Below are 18949 nucleotides of genomic sequence, written 5' to 3'. Positions count from 1 at the left end.
CCCCCCCCCCCCCCCCCCCAACTTTTCAGGGTTTTATACATGAATGTTTTCGCTAAAAATTGAAATTTTTAATTCAAACGTCTGGAGCTTTATAACAACAAATCAACTTCACCCCACTCGCCCCAAGAAGCAACCTTCTACTTTTCTTCGCACACTGGTGTAGATATTGATACACAATGGCTTAAATATAACATTTTGCTTAAACTACAATTAGAGGAATTTTTTAAGAAATAAAAGAACAAAATAAAAAAAAAAAAGACACAGACTTCAAAGTTGAGACAGGTATCTCAGAACAGTTTTCCTTCCTTATTTTTCTTTTCATCACAATAGAAAGACTTGAAAACTTAAGGTCAGCTAAAGCTTGAACTGGTCGGTGGGATTCCAAACCACAAATATACTGTAATTGTTATAAATCTTCATTTCTCTAAGTGTAGTAAAAAGAGGTCAAAATAATTTCTTTAGAAGTATTTTCCCCAAATCAAGTTTCAGTATGATCCACACAAATATTTTTGGTCAACTTCAAAAATCAAATATAAGGCTACAGAAGTCCACAGGCTACAGTTAGACTGTATTAATTTACTGGATTAAGGCACGGTATTTTCTTTTTTTCTCTAGAAAGCTACAAGTTTAAAGTCACAGTGAGGAATTTCACATTTCAGGTTTGGTCTGGCACTCTAATTATGTGTGTCACGTCTACTACTTCTAGACTTCTGTAAACTATTTCAGCTGTCAGGTGCTGCAGCCTCAAATACTGTTTTCACTCTCAAAGTGATATAGGTGGAAAATACTGAAGCCCGAATTGATCCCAATATAATGCACCTACCATTTTATAAAATTAAACATCAACACTTTTGCACATTTGATACTTAATATATATACCCTGAAATTATTTAAGTTGGAGGGAAACAGAGTCTTTGCTGGTATTTCAACAAACCAGCAATTTGTCAGTAGAAGAACGGTGGACAGGAGAGCTGCTGTGTGTCTTCATCAGGTCAGTCACGGTGCCTGCTCTTACTGTGAACGTTTTGTTTTGTACTACAGTGGAAAGATACTGCAAACCAGGGATAATTGGGTATGTAAGGAGGAACTGGAATGATGTGCCGCAAAATAACAAATTTGTGTGTGCCATTCCTGACTTTTATAAACAAAAAATTAGCTCTGATACCACACAGATTCCTAAAGAATCTAGACAGCAACCTGCCAATAACTGTAGAGAGGCCACGCTTACAAGATTTCTTTATGACAGCAAAAGTAGCAAAATCTGTTTGCATTTAAGGAGGCAGAATGACATCCTAAATCTTAAGCAAAATTAAAATCAAACCATTCCAGCTTTGACTCAGGTTTTCACAGTACAAGGCAATAAACACATATTTGAGGCAGTTACATGCTTAGATACCGGAAAAATTGAGGTGCTGGACAGATTTGTTTAAGTAAGAGGTATAGAATTTTCTCCTTAAATGCTTCAAATTTATTTTTAAGAGCAGTAATGTTTATGAACTGGATGAAAATTATAGATTTTATTTGAGCTTTAAGATAAATGAGATGATTAAAAGCTTTGAATGCATTCTTCCATAAATAAGAATATACATCAGAAAATATAATATTTGTAAAAGATCTTCAAATAAACTTTTATAGATTTTAAGGATTCTTTTATGAATTGTAGTTTAAAATTCTATATAAAAAAAAAAGGTAGAAAAACTAGTTTACTTTAACATAAAAAGGAATCTGTTCTCAATTGTCATTCACTGGCACGTATTTCCAGAGGTATATAAGAGCAGCATGTACCTTTGGTGACAAAAGTACGTCCCCCCTAAATGAATGGTGATGAAAGTTCTAAAACCTTTTACAGTACAGTGCTAAGTGCTTATAAAAGCCAGCTAGCTTATCTCCCAGAAAAAAAAGGAAAAAAAAAAGAGATGTAAAAAGACAAAGCTGTAAATTAAGTAACCAACATTCATCACAAAATGGAAGAAAAGCATTAAGAATTTAGTCTGTTGTACAGCTAACAATTTTCTAGTAGCTTAGTGACTTAAAACAGCAGCACAACTGTTGTATAGACACTAGAAGTGCTTCCAAAAACATTTTCAGTAACTCAGAGTATTGAAGGTCTGTAAATGGCTGGTTTTTTCTCAGTATAAGACAAAAGACTAAAAATTCATTACTGAATTGAAATAAACCTGAATGAAATGAAAGCTTCTCAAATGTTCACAGGCACATAACAGACTTTATTCTGTCCTGTCAAAGCTTAGAAGCAAATGTATAAGATTTCAGAAAAAGTCAAGTAACAGGTTTATAACCTTGTTACTGGCAAACACATGGAAAATTAGACTTTGCATCAAATACCAAGGTATGCAACAATGCTTTTTGGTTTTTTTTAAGTATTAACATATTTTATTTTATTTTTTTAAACACTGACCTTAAAGGTAGCCCCATTAGGTTATAGTTGAAGAGTTCACTTAGACATACAGGCAGTCTCTACGTCTTCTACAATATATTACTACTACGTTGTTTAGGGTTTTGTTGTGTTGTTTGTTTGTTTTAAAAATTTAGCAAATTAATGATTTGGAATGAATTGCTACATGTATCAGCTCACTCAAAATAAAAATCAGAGCAGAACTCTAAATATTAGAAATATTAATTTAAATTCCAGTTTCTGTTTTTTTTTTTTTTTTTTTTTTTTGACACCAAACAAACAAAACCTTAACGAAAACCCCCCAAACCAATCCCCCTTTTACCAGGACACTGAAACATGACATACTGCAACCAGTTTTTAAATCAAAATTGAAAATACCACCTTTGGACAACATGCATTCATTCAGTTTCAAGGTACATTTGGTAATTCCAGTTAAGAGGCAACAGTTTTTCCTTACCACACAAGCGTAGACCTTTTATGAACTGATAGCTACAGATGTAGCTACTCTGACTGCGGCACCACAAGACTATGAGAAAAACATTTGACCATATCAACCAGAAAAGATTACAGACTTCAAGAGCAATTAAGGGTATGGAGATTCCACTAAAAGCATCTCATTCAATCTCCCTCTGCCCCTGCCAAAGAAAGATTCTTCTGTACATATATGCTGTATCTAAAATTAGTGACATTTAGTACTCTAGGTTCATACCCTGTTTTTTTACTCCATTTCTGATAGCTTATAAAAAAATATTAGAAAAGAGCCACACAAATAGTTCTTGTTTTGAATGCATCCTGAGGTAAAAGCCAACAAACCATGGCTTAATCTCGACCCAAATGCTTATGTGGCTTAATCTCCATCTAAATGTGGTGAACATCCACATAGATGAAGGTTTTGTAGGTTTTGTAAAATTAATACCTCAACTTCTGAAAAAGGACGGAATAGAATTTGGGTCTCTGCACGTTAACAGAAATCTTCCCTTATAGAGCAAAGGTCTAATTCATTACAAGTTAATTTGTGTCTTGATTTTCTCCCAGTCTAGATAATCTAAAATTTGAAGAATAAACTCAAATTTTAATTTAGTTAAAGGTACTGAGACATTACGATATATTTGCCAAAAGCTGTTTTATAAATGCAGACTACTCATAATGAAGGATATTTCAGTAATATTTACACTTTCTTCCACATGCAATTAAAATTATTTATATTGAATTACCCTATGTTTCTGCTGAGATTCTAATTGTGAACAGTGGCAGATTTAGAGATTCACATAACAGAAGCCTCTTCTCCAAAAGTAACAACAATCATTGCATTTTATCTGAAAAACAATTTTAGACTCTTATAAAATCTTGTCTTTTTCAGAATGACAAGTAGGATAATTCATCTTCTCCTAGAATAGGATGAATTGTCCTCTGGACTTATTCTAATCCTATCCCCCTCCACTGATTATATAGAAAATCTAGTTGGGATTAGACACCGAATCTTTCAAATAGCTGAAGTTACACAGTCCACAATCACTGCAAAATCCAGACACGCATCTCTGAAAGCAGTTTTCATCTAACCAATGACACAGAATGCATTTAAATCCAGAGTAGCAGTAAGACTTTCCCTCCTTCCCCCTGTGAAAGTAAACCACCTCTGAAAAAAAGGGAGCATTAGGGACATATGGTAAATTCTGTCATCTGGGATCTCGGACTCAGGATTATATCTATTCCTACCTCCAACTTGAAAATCAGGTAGGAATCGATGCAAGATTCTGTATCCCATTTCATGAGGACTGGTAACACATATCAATACAATTCCCAGCTTTTAAAATATCATTAAATTAAAAAAAATGGTATTATACGTTGCTGAAATTCAGTAAATCCCAAATTGTGGCAGATTTTGGAAGCTATCAAAGCTACTACGTGCAGAGACTGTTTGCTCTCATTATTCTGATTATTATTTTATTCCACCAACAGCTCCAACAAATGGATTCCTGCATAAAGTAAAATACAGTAGTAAGCCAAAAGGACCATGAAGGCCAAGGAAAATCATCTTCTGCAGAAATCAGATCCTACACAGCTCCCAGATGGCCTTTTATCAGCTCCAATGCAGTTCTGCCATTATCTTTCAATCACAGCCTTTTGAAAGCAGAAAAATTATTCTTCTATGTCTGAGCAGCAACTTTTAGGTTAAACCAACTGGTGGATTTAGCTACAAGTATATTTAGACATAGAAATTATATATATATACTGTAGCATACATTTTATTAGAAAGTATCAAGATATAATCTATTCAAATACCTTTTCTGATTTACAAACCCTAGAGATAATCTAACCGTTTTTTAAAAAGGTTAAGACTAGAATAGCAGCACATAGATTACTGGTAACAGTAACAGTGGCTTGGTTAACTACAATAGTCTTACTCATTTTAAGCAGTTTTAATGACTTACTGATAACTTGAACTGCTGATTTGGCTATAAGCAGAGAAATACACGCTTACTTCATATCTGTCCTTCATTTTGGAAAGTCACTGTGCTAATTAAGTTCTTCCAGCCAGCTCAAATAAATTTGCCTTAACAACACGCTAGAACTAACTGAGGCACTTTAGGCAAGATTAATGAGATACAATAAAATTAACGGGTCAGGCTAGCTGCAATACTATATCAAGAATATACTTGATTGACTGTGGGTAGCAGACTTCATCTTATTACTTGTGTAAGATGGCTGAGCTGGTCTAGTATTTCCATACGAAGATAACGGGTATCTCAGACAGAGTGGAGACAGCTAACACAGAAGCAAGTACTAGGCTCATCTCTACACAGAATCAGTATATCATTTTAACCTAATGGCTACCGAGATTTCTTCTGTTGGCAAAACACATACCCAGGGGACAGAATCCCTTATATATAGCTATTTTAGGCTTTGTTATAAATGGCAGTCACTGTAGCATCTAGGCACTAAGATAATACTTTGTACAGAGCTAATAGTTATGGTCAGTATTTCCCAGTATTACTAAAAGCTTGTCCACATGAGGAAGTCAGAACCGTATGGCAGAGCATAATTTACAGTGTTGTAACTATTCCACATTCATTTCATGTATGGACATTTCTTATGAGACAGCTGATTCTCCATTTACAATAGGAAAAAAACCCCTGCCTTGTCTACTTGGAAACAGTGCGGTACAGCAACTGCACTGTACACTCAAACCATACCTCAAGGTTGGCCAGCTTCAACAGATGGACAAGGGCCAAGGAGCAGTTGCAGAATTGACAAAATTCCAGAGAAAACCGGCAATGTTTTAAAACAACATTACAGCAAATTGTTTCTGAATCTGCTGGTATCCTTCCTGAATAGAAAGCTACACAGAATATTGTTGTTTGCTCACTCTCACAAAAAGTAAAATGTGTAAGACTTTTTAATAATCTCACGAATGTTCAACTCACAGTGATTGAACAAATGATTTGATAGAAATAACAGTTCTATAGAAGCAATACATTCTAGTTTGTCTGGACACAACTGTGGCAGCTTTTAAATGTAGCATAAAATGATTAAAAGTATACTTGGCTGTGTAGTTTTTGTGATAGTCACAGTGTGCTTGAAATGTATTGAGTTTTAACCAGCATTATTTAGACCTGCAAAAGACACAAGTTCAGAACACATGGACCGTATGGCATAGAGAGTAAAAAAATGTCTCTTTCAACAAAGAAGTACAGTGAAATATCAAAGTGTCTACAAGGCAAACAGAGTATTGAGATGTTACACTAACGTGATTTCTGTGCTTACATACACACAAAGTTAATTCACTTAATTTTCACAGTCCTGTGAACATTTTCACACCATGAAAGGCTTTCTAAGCAACATGAACAGAACCACAAACTTTTCATCAAGTATTCACAGTTCTGTCCTCTTTCCCACATTGTGTAAACTACTGATGATATTAATCTAGCCGTTTCTTTGTTGAAATTTGCCTGTCTCCAGTGTTAAGTCTCTAGGGTGCACTGTTCTCCCCACGTACAACAAACATTACACAAAACAACACAGCACATGTAGAAGAAGAGAAAAGGTTACAAAATGTGGTACTTTGTATAAATGCATTCGTCCAAAGGCCAACATTGCAACAGACAAAGGGAGTGGAACTTTGGCTGCGATCTTCAAGAGTTTACTGTAAGAATATAAAGAAAAAATTGCCATTTTTGTAGCCATACATGCAGAAGATACGCAAATACCACATTTCACTTTCTTTTGAAAAGTAATTTCTAGATTTTAAGGGTTTGTTCATTTTTAAAACAGAACAAATAAGCATAATGGACAATAACAACTGATGCACAAGCAAGAGCAATTATTCCAAAAGGCTTATAATAAAAAGTAATTTTAAAATATTCTTATGTTAATTTAGAAATAAGTTCTCTGTACCAAGGACAGATGGTTTAGATCATTTGAGTTAATAGGTACCAGTCAAGAGGATAAACTACATTGATTATTATTCATTGTCTTTCACGAGGCATTAATTTTATATCTGAACAAGAAATGCTCTACCTGTCAGCAAAACCAAGTGCTCAAAACTTCTTAATCCAATAGAAAGCAAGTTATGACAAGAACGTAAACTGTAATGGTTTAGAATTCACTTTTCCTTATAACTTCTGACAGTAATTGCTAAATCTATCAGGATTCTGGAACGTTTGGAAGATGTCAATGAATTGTGAATGAAAAAGTCACAGTTAAAGAAGTCTATTCAACTGATTGCTTAGATAGAAAATACTTCATTTAAGTCCACATGGTAAATACCAGTGATTTTCTCCACTTCGCTGAACTACAGGCAATTTGTATGCATTTTACCCAGTCTTTAAGATTTAACCATACGAGTCTATGTAGACTGGATAATTACGTGTCTGTGCAGTATAAATTCAGTTTTACCACACAAATGGAAGTTCTAAGAAAGAAGCAGGAAAACAAACCGGGAATTAGGCTACAGTACCTTGATTTCACTTCAGAAGTACTTGAATTCATAAGAATTTCTAAAATGCATACAAGGATAATAGCTGTAGATCTACATGGATCAGGATCAAGTCTAACATTGTACCTGCAAAAAAAAGGGTTTAAAAAGTGTGTTACTTCTAAACTAGGCTACCAAATAAAATCCAAGTTGGGAACAAGCATGTGCTGATAACAGCAAACACACATGAAATGAATATGGCATCACAGCCCGATTTTAAATCCTTTCTGAATCATTACTTCCTTCAGCATATCACTGATTTATTTAACGCCGACTTAGATCCTAACATAAACCAGATTGCATAGAAAAACCAATTATAATTAACAGAAGTCTCTGATACTATAAGGTAGCTAATAATAAGAGTCAAACATTTGCAATTTTTACTATCTTTAAAGGTTCATATTCTTTTCTTCCACCTTACTGGCAATTTAGGAAGTTACCTGAGATTTTTTAACCAATAAATTAAAGATGGCAAGTTGAGCAGCACAATCCACGTGAATAAATTGAGAATTGTAACATGCATCTTAAGACTGTTAACGGCTTCAGCAATTGTTGTAGAGTTGGAAAGCGATTGTGTTGCTTTTGAGGTACTGTCCATTGAGCTCTGGTGTTTGACTGTGTGCATACTGGAGTTCTGTGAAGTTTCTTTTGAGCGGTCTGAATCCTGAAAATTAAAGGCAAAAGTCATAAAACAAGCACAGAGTTGTCAGAACCCATGCTGGGGGAGGAGGAGGGAAAAACTATCATAGCAGTATCATACCAGCTCTGATTTAAGAAACTTTGCAATTTATCTCTCAATATGCCATCAAAAGCAAAGTTAAATAGTTTAATTTTAAAATATCTATATTTAACCAGAAATTTCTCTTACACTAATAGGTCATATGTCTTTGGAAGAAAAGAATGGAGAGTGGAGATGCCCTGACACCAATGCAGTGATAAGAAATGGAGTTCCTGGAAGGAGGAAGAACAGAATAAAAAGAATAAAGCATGCAGGTGAAAATCACAGATGATCATTCATGGAAAAAGATAAAGGAGGTAATGCAACCGGGAGTAAAACATTAGCTGTAGGAACAAAGAGCAAAGATAAACTAATGAATTGGCAGCTGCTAACTTCTAATGACAGGAAAAGACCACACAAATGAAACAAACAAACAAAAAAATTACATGGAGATGAAAAGAGGAGTATTTAAACACACAAAACACTCAAAACCCAAGGAAAATTGTCAACAACTTTTTCTGGCAGACTGCAGTTTTAACTATATTTGCAAAAAAAATAGGTAGTTAATAACTGCTTGTATCCACACAGGCTTACATCTTGGATTCTATACCTTAAAGTAACTGAAAAAACAAAGTTCACAATGCATGAAACCAATGCTTCTTTACTCCTTTTTAAACAGCTCCCAATTTACTGCAGTCTCAGTCCACATCAATCTAGTAAATCATATTTGTCATCTCCTGATTAAAACATGTACCTAAACTCCACTGCAAAAAAAAAAATATTCACCTCTAGTATAGAGTAACATCTAGAAATGAGATTTATTTCTTTAGATGAGGCATGCATAATCAAATACCAAAATTTAGGCAAACCCTATTATTCTGTATATATTCAGAGACTAAGTTTTCTTCTTACATGAACTTCAAACAAGTTCACACTTCAGTGATCTCGAGCAGCAAACGCAAGAATCATACGTGATGAAAAAGGCTCCTCATATCCTGGCTTTTCTTTCACATCTTACACACAGCAAGGAAACTACAGCCATCCAGGCCTCACAGCAAAACATAATGCTACTAAGGCAAGACGATAACAATTTGTAATGCATAGGTTTGCCAAACAATTTTTGGCCACAATTTTGAATAGAAGCTGTCAACAGACTTACCCCATTAAGCATGTTTTGCTCTACTCTTACATTCACATGTAGTTGTATAACCTGCAAGACAGACAGTTCAGCTTTTTTAGTAATGTTTCTTCACACAAAAGCTGTAGTATACAAGAAAAAAAAAAGTTTGGGCTAATTATTTTTTGACCCTTTTCATAGCTCGGTGATTCTAGGGCCCGAATGAAGCTTCAAAGCAAGAACTCCCTCTGCCTTTTTTATCAGCAGCATCCAAAATGCTCCCTTAAGGAATGATTTCCAAGCACAGAGAGAGAACTCATGCTGCTCTGCTTTCTCCCCTTCCACTGGGCTTGACAGAGAATATAGAGTGGAAAATCTGCATATTCCTCACCTCCTCCTGCTAATTCAGTTCTACTTCAGTTTCTGAAGAAACCCATAAAAGGCCACATAGGAAAAGTCCCATGTCAGAGATTTTCTGCAGAAAGGGGAATGTCCCTCACAGGGTGACCTTATGTCACAAGGCATTCAATTAGAGCTAGAGCTGTTCCTCAGGCTGTGCTTTCAGCTGCCACCTACCTCCTTCAGACCACCTGTAAGCTGCTCTGTTTTGCGCCTACTCCCAGGTGCGTGCCCCAATTCTTCCCTAGTAGCTAAGTATAGTAGCTGATTTAGCAGCTATATAACCATAGGGTGAATCAGATGTGAGATGCTCTGATGCAAGGAAGACCATGGAAACAGAATGGCAGGGACTAAATATGGGTCTTTGTGGCACTAGCCATGGGATTAGATTAGACATACAATAAGACTATCCTAATTCTACAATGTATCCACCCTCCTTCCTCTACTCCACAAAGATTTGCGAAAAGTCTTTTCAGATAAAAAGTTTTCAAAAGAACATTCCAAGTCTTCCCTTTGTTAAAGTTTATCCTCAAGGGAGTTATTAGTCTTTGATTTTGTAACTTTACCTATCCATAAATTAAAAACCGCAATTATATGCATTATTGCAGTGGACACATGGGACTGTGGTTTTTTTTGAAAAGCATTATCAAAAGAATGAAATAATTCTAAAGATTACAAGTTTGTGAGAGTCTGATAAATTCAAAAAAAGACCTATTTCAAGTACATGAATAATAACATTTAAGTATGAAAATTGGTAATCTATATTTTTGCTTTTAACGTGGGGTTAAGTCAAATCATACAAAATTCAGTTATAAATTCAAAATGTTTAGCCTTTCAGTACCTTAAACAAGTATTGAAGATAAATAATGAATACAGCAAATGCACCGCAAGTGGTCCAGCTAACCAAAGCGAGGGATAATACCCCGCAGAGTCTTCTGGGTGTAATCAACTTGTTATCTTTATGAAGTACAGTAGGTCTAAAAAGAGACAAAACTGCTGTTATACTCTTGCAACAACATCAAAGAATATTTCTGTTTTGTGAGTGACTGAAAAGAATAAATTGCTCCTGAACACTGATTAAACACTGGAAAAAATAAAAGTTAGAAAATGTTAACATATATACCAATTGCTACATGAGCTACTTTTAAAAAGAAAAAACAAAAACCAACCAACAACCAAACAAACCACAACAACCTCAACTTTCTTATCAAATGAACCTACAAAATCTTACACCTTCCAAAATGTATGTCTGTAACTAATGTATTATTTTTACTTCATTTGGGGAACATAAAGGATACACTGATGAACATAAAGCATTAGATAATGCTATCTGTAGATCTGCATCAGTCACTAAGTTCTTCTTTTCAGCCCATGAGAACAAGTACCATCTTATTATTACCACACAGCATGAAAGTGACACCAAATACAAATATTAATGCACTGCAGTGTTCAGTGATAGTACAACAGTATAAAACAGTAAGTCTCCAAGAGATTAATTAATCCTGTGACAAACATTCTTCCCAGGCAGGAATTTCTGCTTGCTCACAGACGGTGTCCGAGAGACACAAGTTTCTGGATTCCAGCTGATACAACTAAGAGACAAGTATTAATGTGAAATGACAAGGGTGAGCTGAGGAGGCGTGACCATGAGGGGAATGCAGTGGGGAGGAAGTGCAATAGAACTATGAAAAACTCTGTCCTTCTTGTATATTCAAGGATATTCCAGTAATTAAATGGACACTGAAAATGGAAGAAGTGTTATTTGGAAAATAGAATTTTAAAAGCCTTTGCAACAAATACTGAAAATAACCACAAAAAGGCAGCTAGCTGACAAGAAAAAAGACAGCTAGTGACAAATTATTTGCTGCTGGCCACAACAGATCATTTCAGAACACTTAGCAAAAGTCAAGTGAATACCATCTACTTCAGAGAGATTTGTGGAAAATAAATGTGGGTTGGCTTTGTGGTTTTTTTCCCAAGAAATTCATAAATAGATAAAAAACTGTGTAAGATACTAGAACTATGTAAGGCACTAGAATTTCAAAATTAACCAGCTGACTTACAGACAGGCACACAAAATCTTATTTTCCTGCCTCTGCCTAAGACATTCTCAGGGTTTGCAGGAAATCAAAAGCTTTAATGAAGTGTATGAATTGAGTTAAAAACATTAAAAATTCAGCAAGATTCATTTAAAAATTTAGAAGTTCATCACTTTGTCATTTAAAACTAACACTAAAGAATCCACTATAATTTATGAACAAGATGGCTGAGAAGAAATAGCCGACACCACATCTATTATTTGCTAGAATAAGACCAGCTTGTGGTGAAAAAAGAGAGTTCATTTAGCAGATATTTTCTGAGTAAAGAGCATCCCAACCAACTTTCTGGAGACAGAGAGTTGGCTCAAATCTAGCTGAGGATTGTTACCAGTTTCAGAACACTCAAACTATTAAAATACCTATGTGTGTTATCAAATTTACTAATTTACATTTTTAAAATCTCTTTATCGTTTCTGCTTTTTTTAAACCCACTTTCATGTTTGAATACTCATCTGTAGAAGCAAAAACATTTCAGTGTTCCTAGACATGATCAATAAAATTCAGTTTTGCAGAGTGAAATTAATAACAAAGAAGTTTTTGTTTTACAAACCCGGTCGCATTCTTTAATGTATTTTATCCAATACCAATGCTTATAGTCCCTTTTCTAAACATATATATTTATTTTTTGAGCTGCTGAAAAAGGAATAGTTCAGTTGCTTTCTTTTCCCCGAGCAGCTTTTCACAAAAACAAACTGAAAACCTTTATAACAGCTGGAGAAGGAAATAAGAAAGCCGTTTATGTTCCCTTTTGGAGATGTGGAATAAGGAGTATGACGCAATCCTCATATGTCATTAGTGCTTAACAATGACAAACCCAGATGGCTAAAACCATGTATGAACTCTATTGCAGAATTCAATCTGCCCAAGCATCCACATTGAAAAAAACAGAAAAAAATTGACAAAGTCACAGTCATCTAAAAGAGCATAATTATATAGCACAATGTTGTTTTACCTAATCAGAGTGAGCCAGAATGAAGAGAAGAGCCTCAGAGATGTATAGAAAAATACTCCACTCCAGTAGGCAATGCCTGTCCCAAAAAGAAACAGAATCAGGGACACAAGGGGGAACCATGCATCCTGACTACTCAGTACAGCAGCATCCACCTCCGGTAGTGACAGTGATTCCCATATCACTCTAAACCAGTGAAACCTGCCAAAAACATGAAAGCAGTATTACTTATCACTTCCAATTGCCATTACAGTAACACGTATATCAACTAGTCCTCCTACTAGAGCCTTTCAAGCAAAATCACAGTCAGTTGTTCACAATGATTACAAGGCAAAGTAATATTCCTCTCCACCAATAGCTTATCTGAAACTTCTGTTTTGGAAACTGCTTTAAATAAGTAAGTTATGCAAACTCACCCCTGCAGAAACACAATAATGCTTATGAGAGGTTCTACTTTGTAGGGTTTAGCTGTCCTAACCAGCTCAAGGGAAAAGTCCGAACACTGGCCTAGAATCAAGAACAGAAAGCATCCACAGTAATTATTTTGTCATGAACTTTAGCAAAGAAGATCCCCAGATAAAAAGTAAATTCAGACAAAGGTTTTAAAGTTTACTTTAAACCAAGATAACTATGTCTTATAATAGTACTGTAAGTCAGCATACTTCATCATCAAGGCCCTTATAAGCTGGATGCTCATACTCAGGTAATATGACAAGAGCTTCTGGAGAGATTACGGAGTTTGTCACCCAGATTTAAACAAAAATGCATTCTGTCTGAAGACATGAGTAAAAGTTAGTCTGCGAATCTCATCGTCATGCAAGAAAGCATTTTTTGCATATTAACAATATATTTTAAACTTTTTCATGAATTTTTAAGTAGAATTATATTGATTCTAAAATATTGTGCAACACCAATCATTTGCAAAGAAGGGACTGCAGAAATTCTGCTGCAACACAACCTTGGAGAACCACCAACAAAGAAAACTGAAACTGAAGAGCATAGATCCAAGTATTTGCACAAGTTCAATGATACTTAGCTTAAAAAATTCACAACTAGCTACTCTTTCAACAGTACATTGGATAAGTAATCTCTTTAAAAACACTTGTGACAAAAAAAAATAAAATACACTTTTCTAGAAGGCTACCTGTTGATATCAACGTGCTCAATTGTCCTCCATAAGTAAGAAGAATATTAGAAACAACATAGACAGGAAGAGCGCCAGCATGGAACCTTATTATCTGAAAGACAAGGATTTTTTTATATATATACACCTTTATGTATATAACTATACCTTTAAAAAACACACACAAATATTATCATGAATCCAGTATGATAATGTGATTAGAAAAATCTTTCTTAAAAGATTCAAATAGCTTCTCATTTTGATGCAGAAGTACTTGATAACCACCATTAGCAATTAATGTTATATATGGAAAATCCTCAGATCTCATAAATGCTAATTAAATGTGTTTTGATAAATGACCAAATAATAAATGAATCCTTTCTTTCAAGTCAAGACAAATATGAACACAGTAGCATGTTAATGGTACAAATGATATTTCAGTAAAATAAATTTTAAAAGTAAAAGTACACTTTCTAAGCAAAACCTGCAGGTAGTTATATATGCTTTTGGGCAGAGAATTTCATAGAAGTGTCAATTGGCTTCCACTGTCCCAAATCATGAAGAGATACCTGATTAATATACAATAGCACAGAAATTCTCCTAAAACAATAACAAAATGAAAAATCCTTTATATAAATGCATACATTCAAATAGAGCAACTTGCTAGTAATATTCTAGCACTACACTTAGGTGCTTGAAAATTAATTACTTTTTAGAATCAGAAAATTGCAGATGGCTGGTGTATTTTTACTGATACCAATATCGAAATATATTCTTCATTGATAATCAAATGAAATTTGTTGAAAAGGAGCATACGGATCTACTTAGACTTTTTTTGCTAGCTTCTAGTTGATGCCAAACACATTTTAAAAGTTTGAGCACTATTGACTCATTAGGCAATGAAGTGAAAGTGACCTACAGTGTCATCCCTTTACAGATACCTGGCTGACCCCAAAGCCAAATGCTCAACAGAGCTATTTACAATAGCTCTTTAGAGGCAGCGTGCTTTTCTAATCTTCTGAAAACTGAGGCCTGGCATTTGTCCGGACAGGATGCCTTGCCAAGTGACAAGGTTTTTTAAACGATCATTGAACAGTGTTCCTCTTGGCATCAAGAAGGAATTTGAAGTGCCAGAGTAGGGAGGGGAACAAGGGAAAACTTCTACAGATGCTACAGACATTAAAGGCAATCTAGTACTAGAAAGTTTTCTTACTTGCCCAAGAATCTGTACAAGTGATGTCTTCAGAATTACCTTGATAAAAAAAAACAAAACCCAAATATTTTATTATTTTATACAATGCTAAGAGTAAGTACAAAATACTTTTATCTTTAAGAAGCCAACTTAAGTATTGGAATTCAGCAATCCCATAACTAAACGTACAAGAGCTTACTACTGACTTTTTAAAAACAAATGCTTTAAAGCTTTTCTTAGAAATGAGAGGCCAACTTTCAACAGTACTCCAGCTGTTGAAAAATACTTGTAGCATGCATTACATTTACCAAAAGCCCAAACTATTTATTTTTGGTTAATTAGCTACATGTTTTAAAAGACTGAATTATTCAAAAGTGACGCATACTAGCTATAAAATAAATTTTTATTACTCACTTCATACTGACAGTCTGAGGAAGCGTAAATATTTAACTCTGGAACCCTGTTGTCATTTTCCGGTTGAGCTGTATGCAGCTTTGCAGAGATCTCAGTGAAAGACGGAACTCTGAAACATCAACTTAATTGGTAATTGTCCTTATAATCAAAAAAAGCCAAACATTGTCTTAGTCTTCAACAAGTGCACATAAAACAGAACACTTCAAGCTATGAACGAAACAGTATAATGAACTTGTTTATCCTACCACAAAGAACTACCTAACTTTCTCAAATCCACTGTCCTCTGAACTATGGAGGGGCAGGGTACTAATGGAAACAGACAAGTTTAGCATTAGCACACACACTACGGCATAAAACATGTAAATGTGCTGAGTGACAAGAACGGGAAGGGCAGATTCTCAAAAATACAATTCAGTTTCCTGCAAGTATTATGTTGTTAGAAAATACAGGGGGAAAATATAGGGAGGTATCCTTAAGACCTCTAAAATAAACAAGGAAGACTCTTTTCCAGTCCTCTAAAATAAACTCGGGTTATTCAACTGCAATTCATGAGTGACACATATTCTAAGCTCTACCATTTGATTTTGTCAGGACAATGCTGCTGAAGCAACTCAGGGCTGCTGTGTGATCCAAACTCAAGGTTACAGAAAGAAGCCAGCATCCAGAGCAGCATCTCCATTCCCCACTCATGAGGGGGTCAAAGACTATGCTGAGAATTTCAGACCAGAAAATTTACCTCCTTTTAGAGAAAATTAGTGAGAAGTATTAAACAAACAACTAGTAGATATTCTTATTAAGTCAAAACAACTGTCAACAAGGGCAGAAAGGTAAATGAGGAAAAGATGCAGAAGCCAAACACTTAAGACTGGAGAAGTTGTCTCATATCTGAAGTATTACCACAACAAGATGTAAACATTCTTTGAAAACCTATCAAAAAGTTAGGTATAATTGTTAAATTCCTTACTTTGCTACAATTATTGAGTCTTCATGTGACCAAGGTATATGAAGTCTGTAAACACTAGGTTTTCTTTCTGAAATAGAAGAGAATTAAAAAATATAAAGTTAATTAAGAACAAGATGTGGCGACTGTCTACAGAAACTACACTGCAAGTAAAACAAAGGTGGTACGTAGATCACTACACAGAATCACTGTGCTTGCAGTTACATTGCAATTCACATTACAATGCAGATCAGTGCAATTAACATGGAGCAAAAATGACATTTTTTAACTCCTGCTGTTACAGAACAAGACAGTGAGACATCAATGTTTAAAGGCAGGACAGTTATGAGAAAGCTGTTAACCTTAAGCTAGTGAATCCATCATTTTTCTCTCTTTTTTTTTTTTTTTTTTTTTTGAGGCAAAGTCCTTTAGCATGCCATTCTGTTTAAGCTCATGTAGCTCAACATTCAAATTTGAGTCCCATAATTAGCAAATAGAATCCTAGCAAATGTGCTATTCTTAAGAAACACTTTCAACACAATGCAGAATCCTGCTTAAAGTTCAACTTCCCCTTGCTGGGAAGTAAGAAAAGCAAACATATGTGGACTAATTCCACACTTTCTTCGAACTATCCTTCTTAACAAAAAGTGGGAAGTGAGACACTGGAGCCGATTTTAACAGTACTGCCTAAACCACATTGCATGAGAGGACTTTTTTTTTTCCCACCAGCTTCATTCTTGAAAATTTTCAAGAAGATTTGTTTTATAAATTTATACTTTAGACAAGAGATATTTACCTTTGAGTGACTGGCAGTGGCTCTCTACATAAATTTTGAAAGCTTGATATATCTAGAACATAAAACCAAACAAAATATCGCTTACATTCTCCAAACAGTGGTTATGTTAGCTAAAAAAATTAAGTGCCATTCTTACTTGGTTAAAGTGCTGGAGCTGTACATTGTAAAGTAAGCCAGTTGAATTTAAAAGAATTTTGCTTGAAGAAAGCCCTGTAAAGGATGTATTGTTTTCACATATTTGATAAAATTATTTGAGAACTCATTACATCTTCAGATATTTTTCCAAGGGGCTTACATGCTTCTATATCTGTTAGTCAAAATCCCCAGATTTTTCATTTCTTTGTCTGTTACTAACCAGAGCAGTATTAACTTTAGTAAAAACCACCCCTCCAAAGCCTCCCTGGCCATTGGAATTTTTAAGGTAACTTTGTTATCCAAATGTTAGTAATAACAGTTTTTGTTATCCAAATGTTAGTAATAATAGTTTTGCATTTTTTCCCAAAATATGCTATACTTACCAAATGAAAAGAGATGCGTTACAGGAAGCTGTAATGTTCTGGAATCCTCGTTGAAGAATTCACAGTCCAAAGTGTACTGCAATTCAGGATATTAAATACAGATCTAAACCAAGCACAAGCTTTTGCACTTGCCAAATTCTATTCACAGGCTCAAACAGAGTACAGGACACAAATACTGAAAAGCCACTTCTCCAGACTCCACCAGCAGGGACTGGTGGGTAGCTCGTTCCTCTACACAGCAGTACAATTCGGGTAGTAAGCTTAACTTCCAGGTTACTCTGGCTCTCGCCCATCTACAGCAGCCTTCAAAAGGCTGTTCCATCTCTAAAAAGTATTTAGTTCACTTGAAAATTATTTTCCATCCTATTGTAAATCCAGCATTTGTTTACTTTTAAAGCTAGTTTCCAAGATTTAACACTGGACTGTAGCTTTGCAAGTTACATTTCACAAGTGATCTCTCATACCTTTGCTTATCAAGAATGTTGTATATTGCTAACCTAACTGCAAGATGTCTCAGTCACACCTATCTGAAGATACACTCATAGAGAAGCATTAAATCACTTCAGCTGCGCGTAATTTCTTGGATCAGGAATTATTATACCACAGATGCAGAGACTGGAATTGCATTGCAGAAAGGAATGTCAGGTCTACTTAGACTTTAAATGCCATTTTCAGGACTAACTAGAAAGGCCTGCCAGACCCAGCTGGGTGATACGTAAGTCTGCTTAGATTCACTGCAAGTGTTCCTCTTACTGGGATCCTGAGAGGCATTGACACAAAGATATTCACCTCATCTCTGAGATTCAGAACTATCAAGCTCTGCACAATTCGGTCTACCACATTATTTGTGGTCTCAGAGCTTAAATAGGTATCTATAACCAAGAATCCATAAGCGGTGTCTTCAATTATCTACAGCATTCTCTACTACCCTGGATAAGAGAACTGAACTGTTCAAAAAGATAAATGTTCCGGAATGCAATCAGAATACTAAGAAAGAAAAGGAAGAAGAACACTAGAATCTCCAATGAGAACTCTAAGAACTGGTTTGAGAGCTGTCACTTTGTATATTTCAAGTACTATTCATGCCTTGCGTTTGGCATTTTATCAAATGAAAGTGTTTCTGAGGTGACAGAATATAACAAAGTTACCTTCAAACCACACGGGAGTGTAGGTCTATGATTTCTCAAAATCACTTAATACATATTAAATACACTTTCTTTTCCTTCTGTCATAGCATGTGAAAGCTATGAACACACTGAGCAAGCAATTTCTCCATTTCCTTTTTTTTTTTTTTTT

The 18949-nt window shown here is 35.0% G+C and overlaps 2 protein-coding genes across 6 annotated transcripts in view; both read right to left on the bottom strand.

Moving 5' to 3' along the window:
- Positions 1-9288, bottom strand: part of LOC106895192 (chromosome unknown open reading frame, human C2orf66) — a 16787-nt gene extending 7499 nt beyond the window's left edge. Inside the window, exon 1 of one of the 2 annotated variants that reach the window (XM_014954407.1) lies at positions 9266-9288. The gene's annotated coding sequence lies outside the window, so the exon portion shown is untranslated. Of the gene's footprint in view, positions 1-6475; positions 6558-9265 lie in introns of those variants that run through there. The other variant, XM_014954404.1, reaches the window with a different exon arrangement.
- PGAP1 (post-GPI attachment to proteins 1) overlaps positions 1-18949 on the bottom strand; it is a 42800-nt gene that overhangs the window by 4765 nt on the left and 19086 nt on the right. The window contains exons 14-27 of one of the 4 annotated variants that reach the window (XM_014954398.1): positions 17654-17729; positions 17272-17345; positions 17136-17187; positions 16364-16430; positions 15400-15508; positions 15007-15045; positions 13815-13908; positions 13087-13177; positions 12674-12871; positions 10464-10599; positions 9266-9316; positions 7829-8052; positions 7371-7475; positions 2362-6557 (exon numbers count right to left, since the gene is read on the bottom strand). In XM_014954398.1, the coding sequence (XP_014809884.1) occupies positions 6419-6557; positions 7371-7475; positions 7829-8052; positions 9266-9316; positions 10464-10599; positions 12674-12871; positions 13087-13177; positions 13815-13908; positions 15007-15045; positions 15400-15508; positions 16364-16430; positions 17136-17187; positions 17272-17345; positions 17654-17729 (1455 nt within the window). In that variant the 3' untranslated portion in view covers positions 2362-6418. Of the gene's footprint in view, positions 1-2361; positions 6558-7370; positions 7476-7828; positions 8096-8256; positions 8340-9265; positions 9317-10458; positions 10600-12673; positions 12872-13086; positions 13178-13814; positions 13909-15006; positions 15046-15399; positions 15509-16363; positions 16431-17135; positions 17188-17271; positions 17346-17653; positions 17730-18949 lie in introns of those variants that run through there. The other 3 variants (XM_014954400.1, XM_014954399.1, XM_014954401.1) reach the window with 3 other exon arrangements.

This window comes from Calidris pugnax, unplaced genomic scaffold, assembly GCF_001431845.1.
Source record: "Calidris pugnax isolate Ruff unplaced genomic scaffold, ASM143184v1 scaffold103, whole genome shotgun sequence".
Classification (NCBI taxonomy): domain Eukaryota; kingdom Metazoa; phylum Chordata; class Aves; order Charadriiformes; family Scolopacidae; genus Calidris; species Calidris pugnax.
The sequence above is the reverse complement of the archived record's forward strand: the minus strand, read 5'-3'. Positions and strand labels throughout refer to the sequence as shown.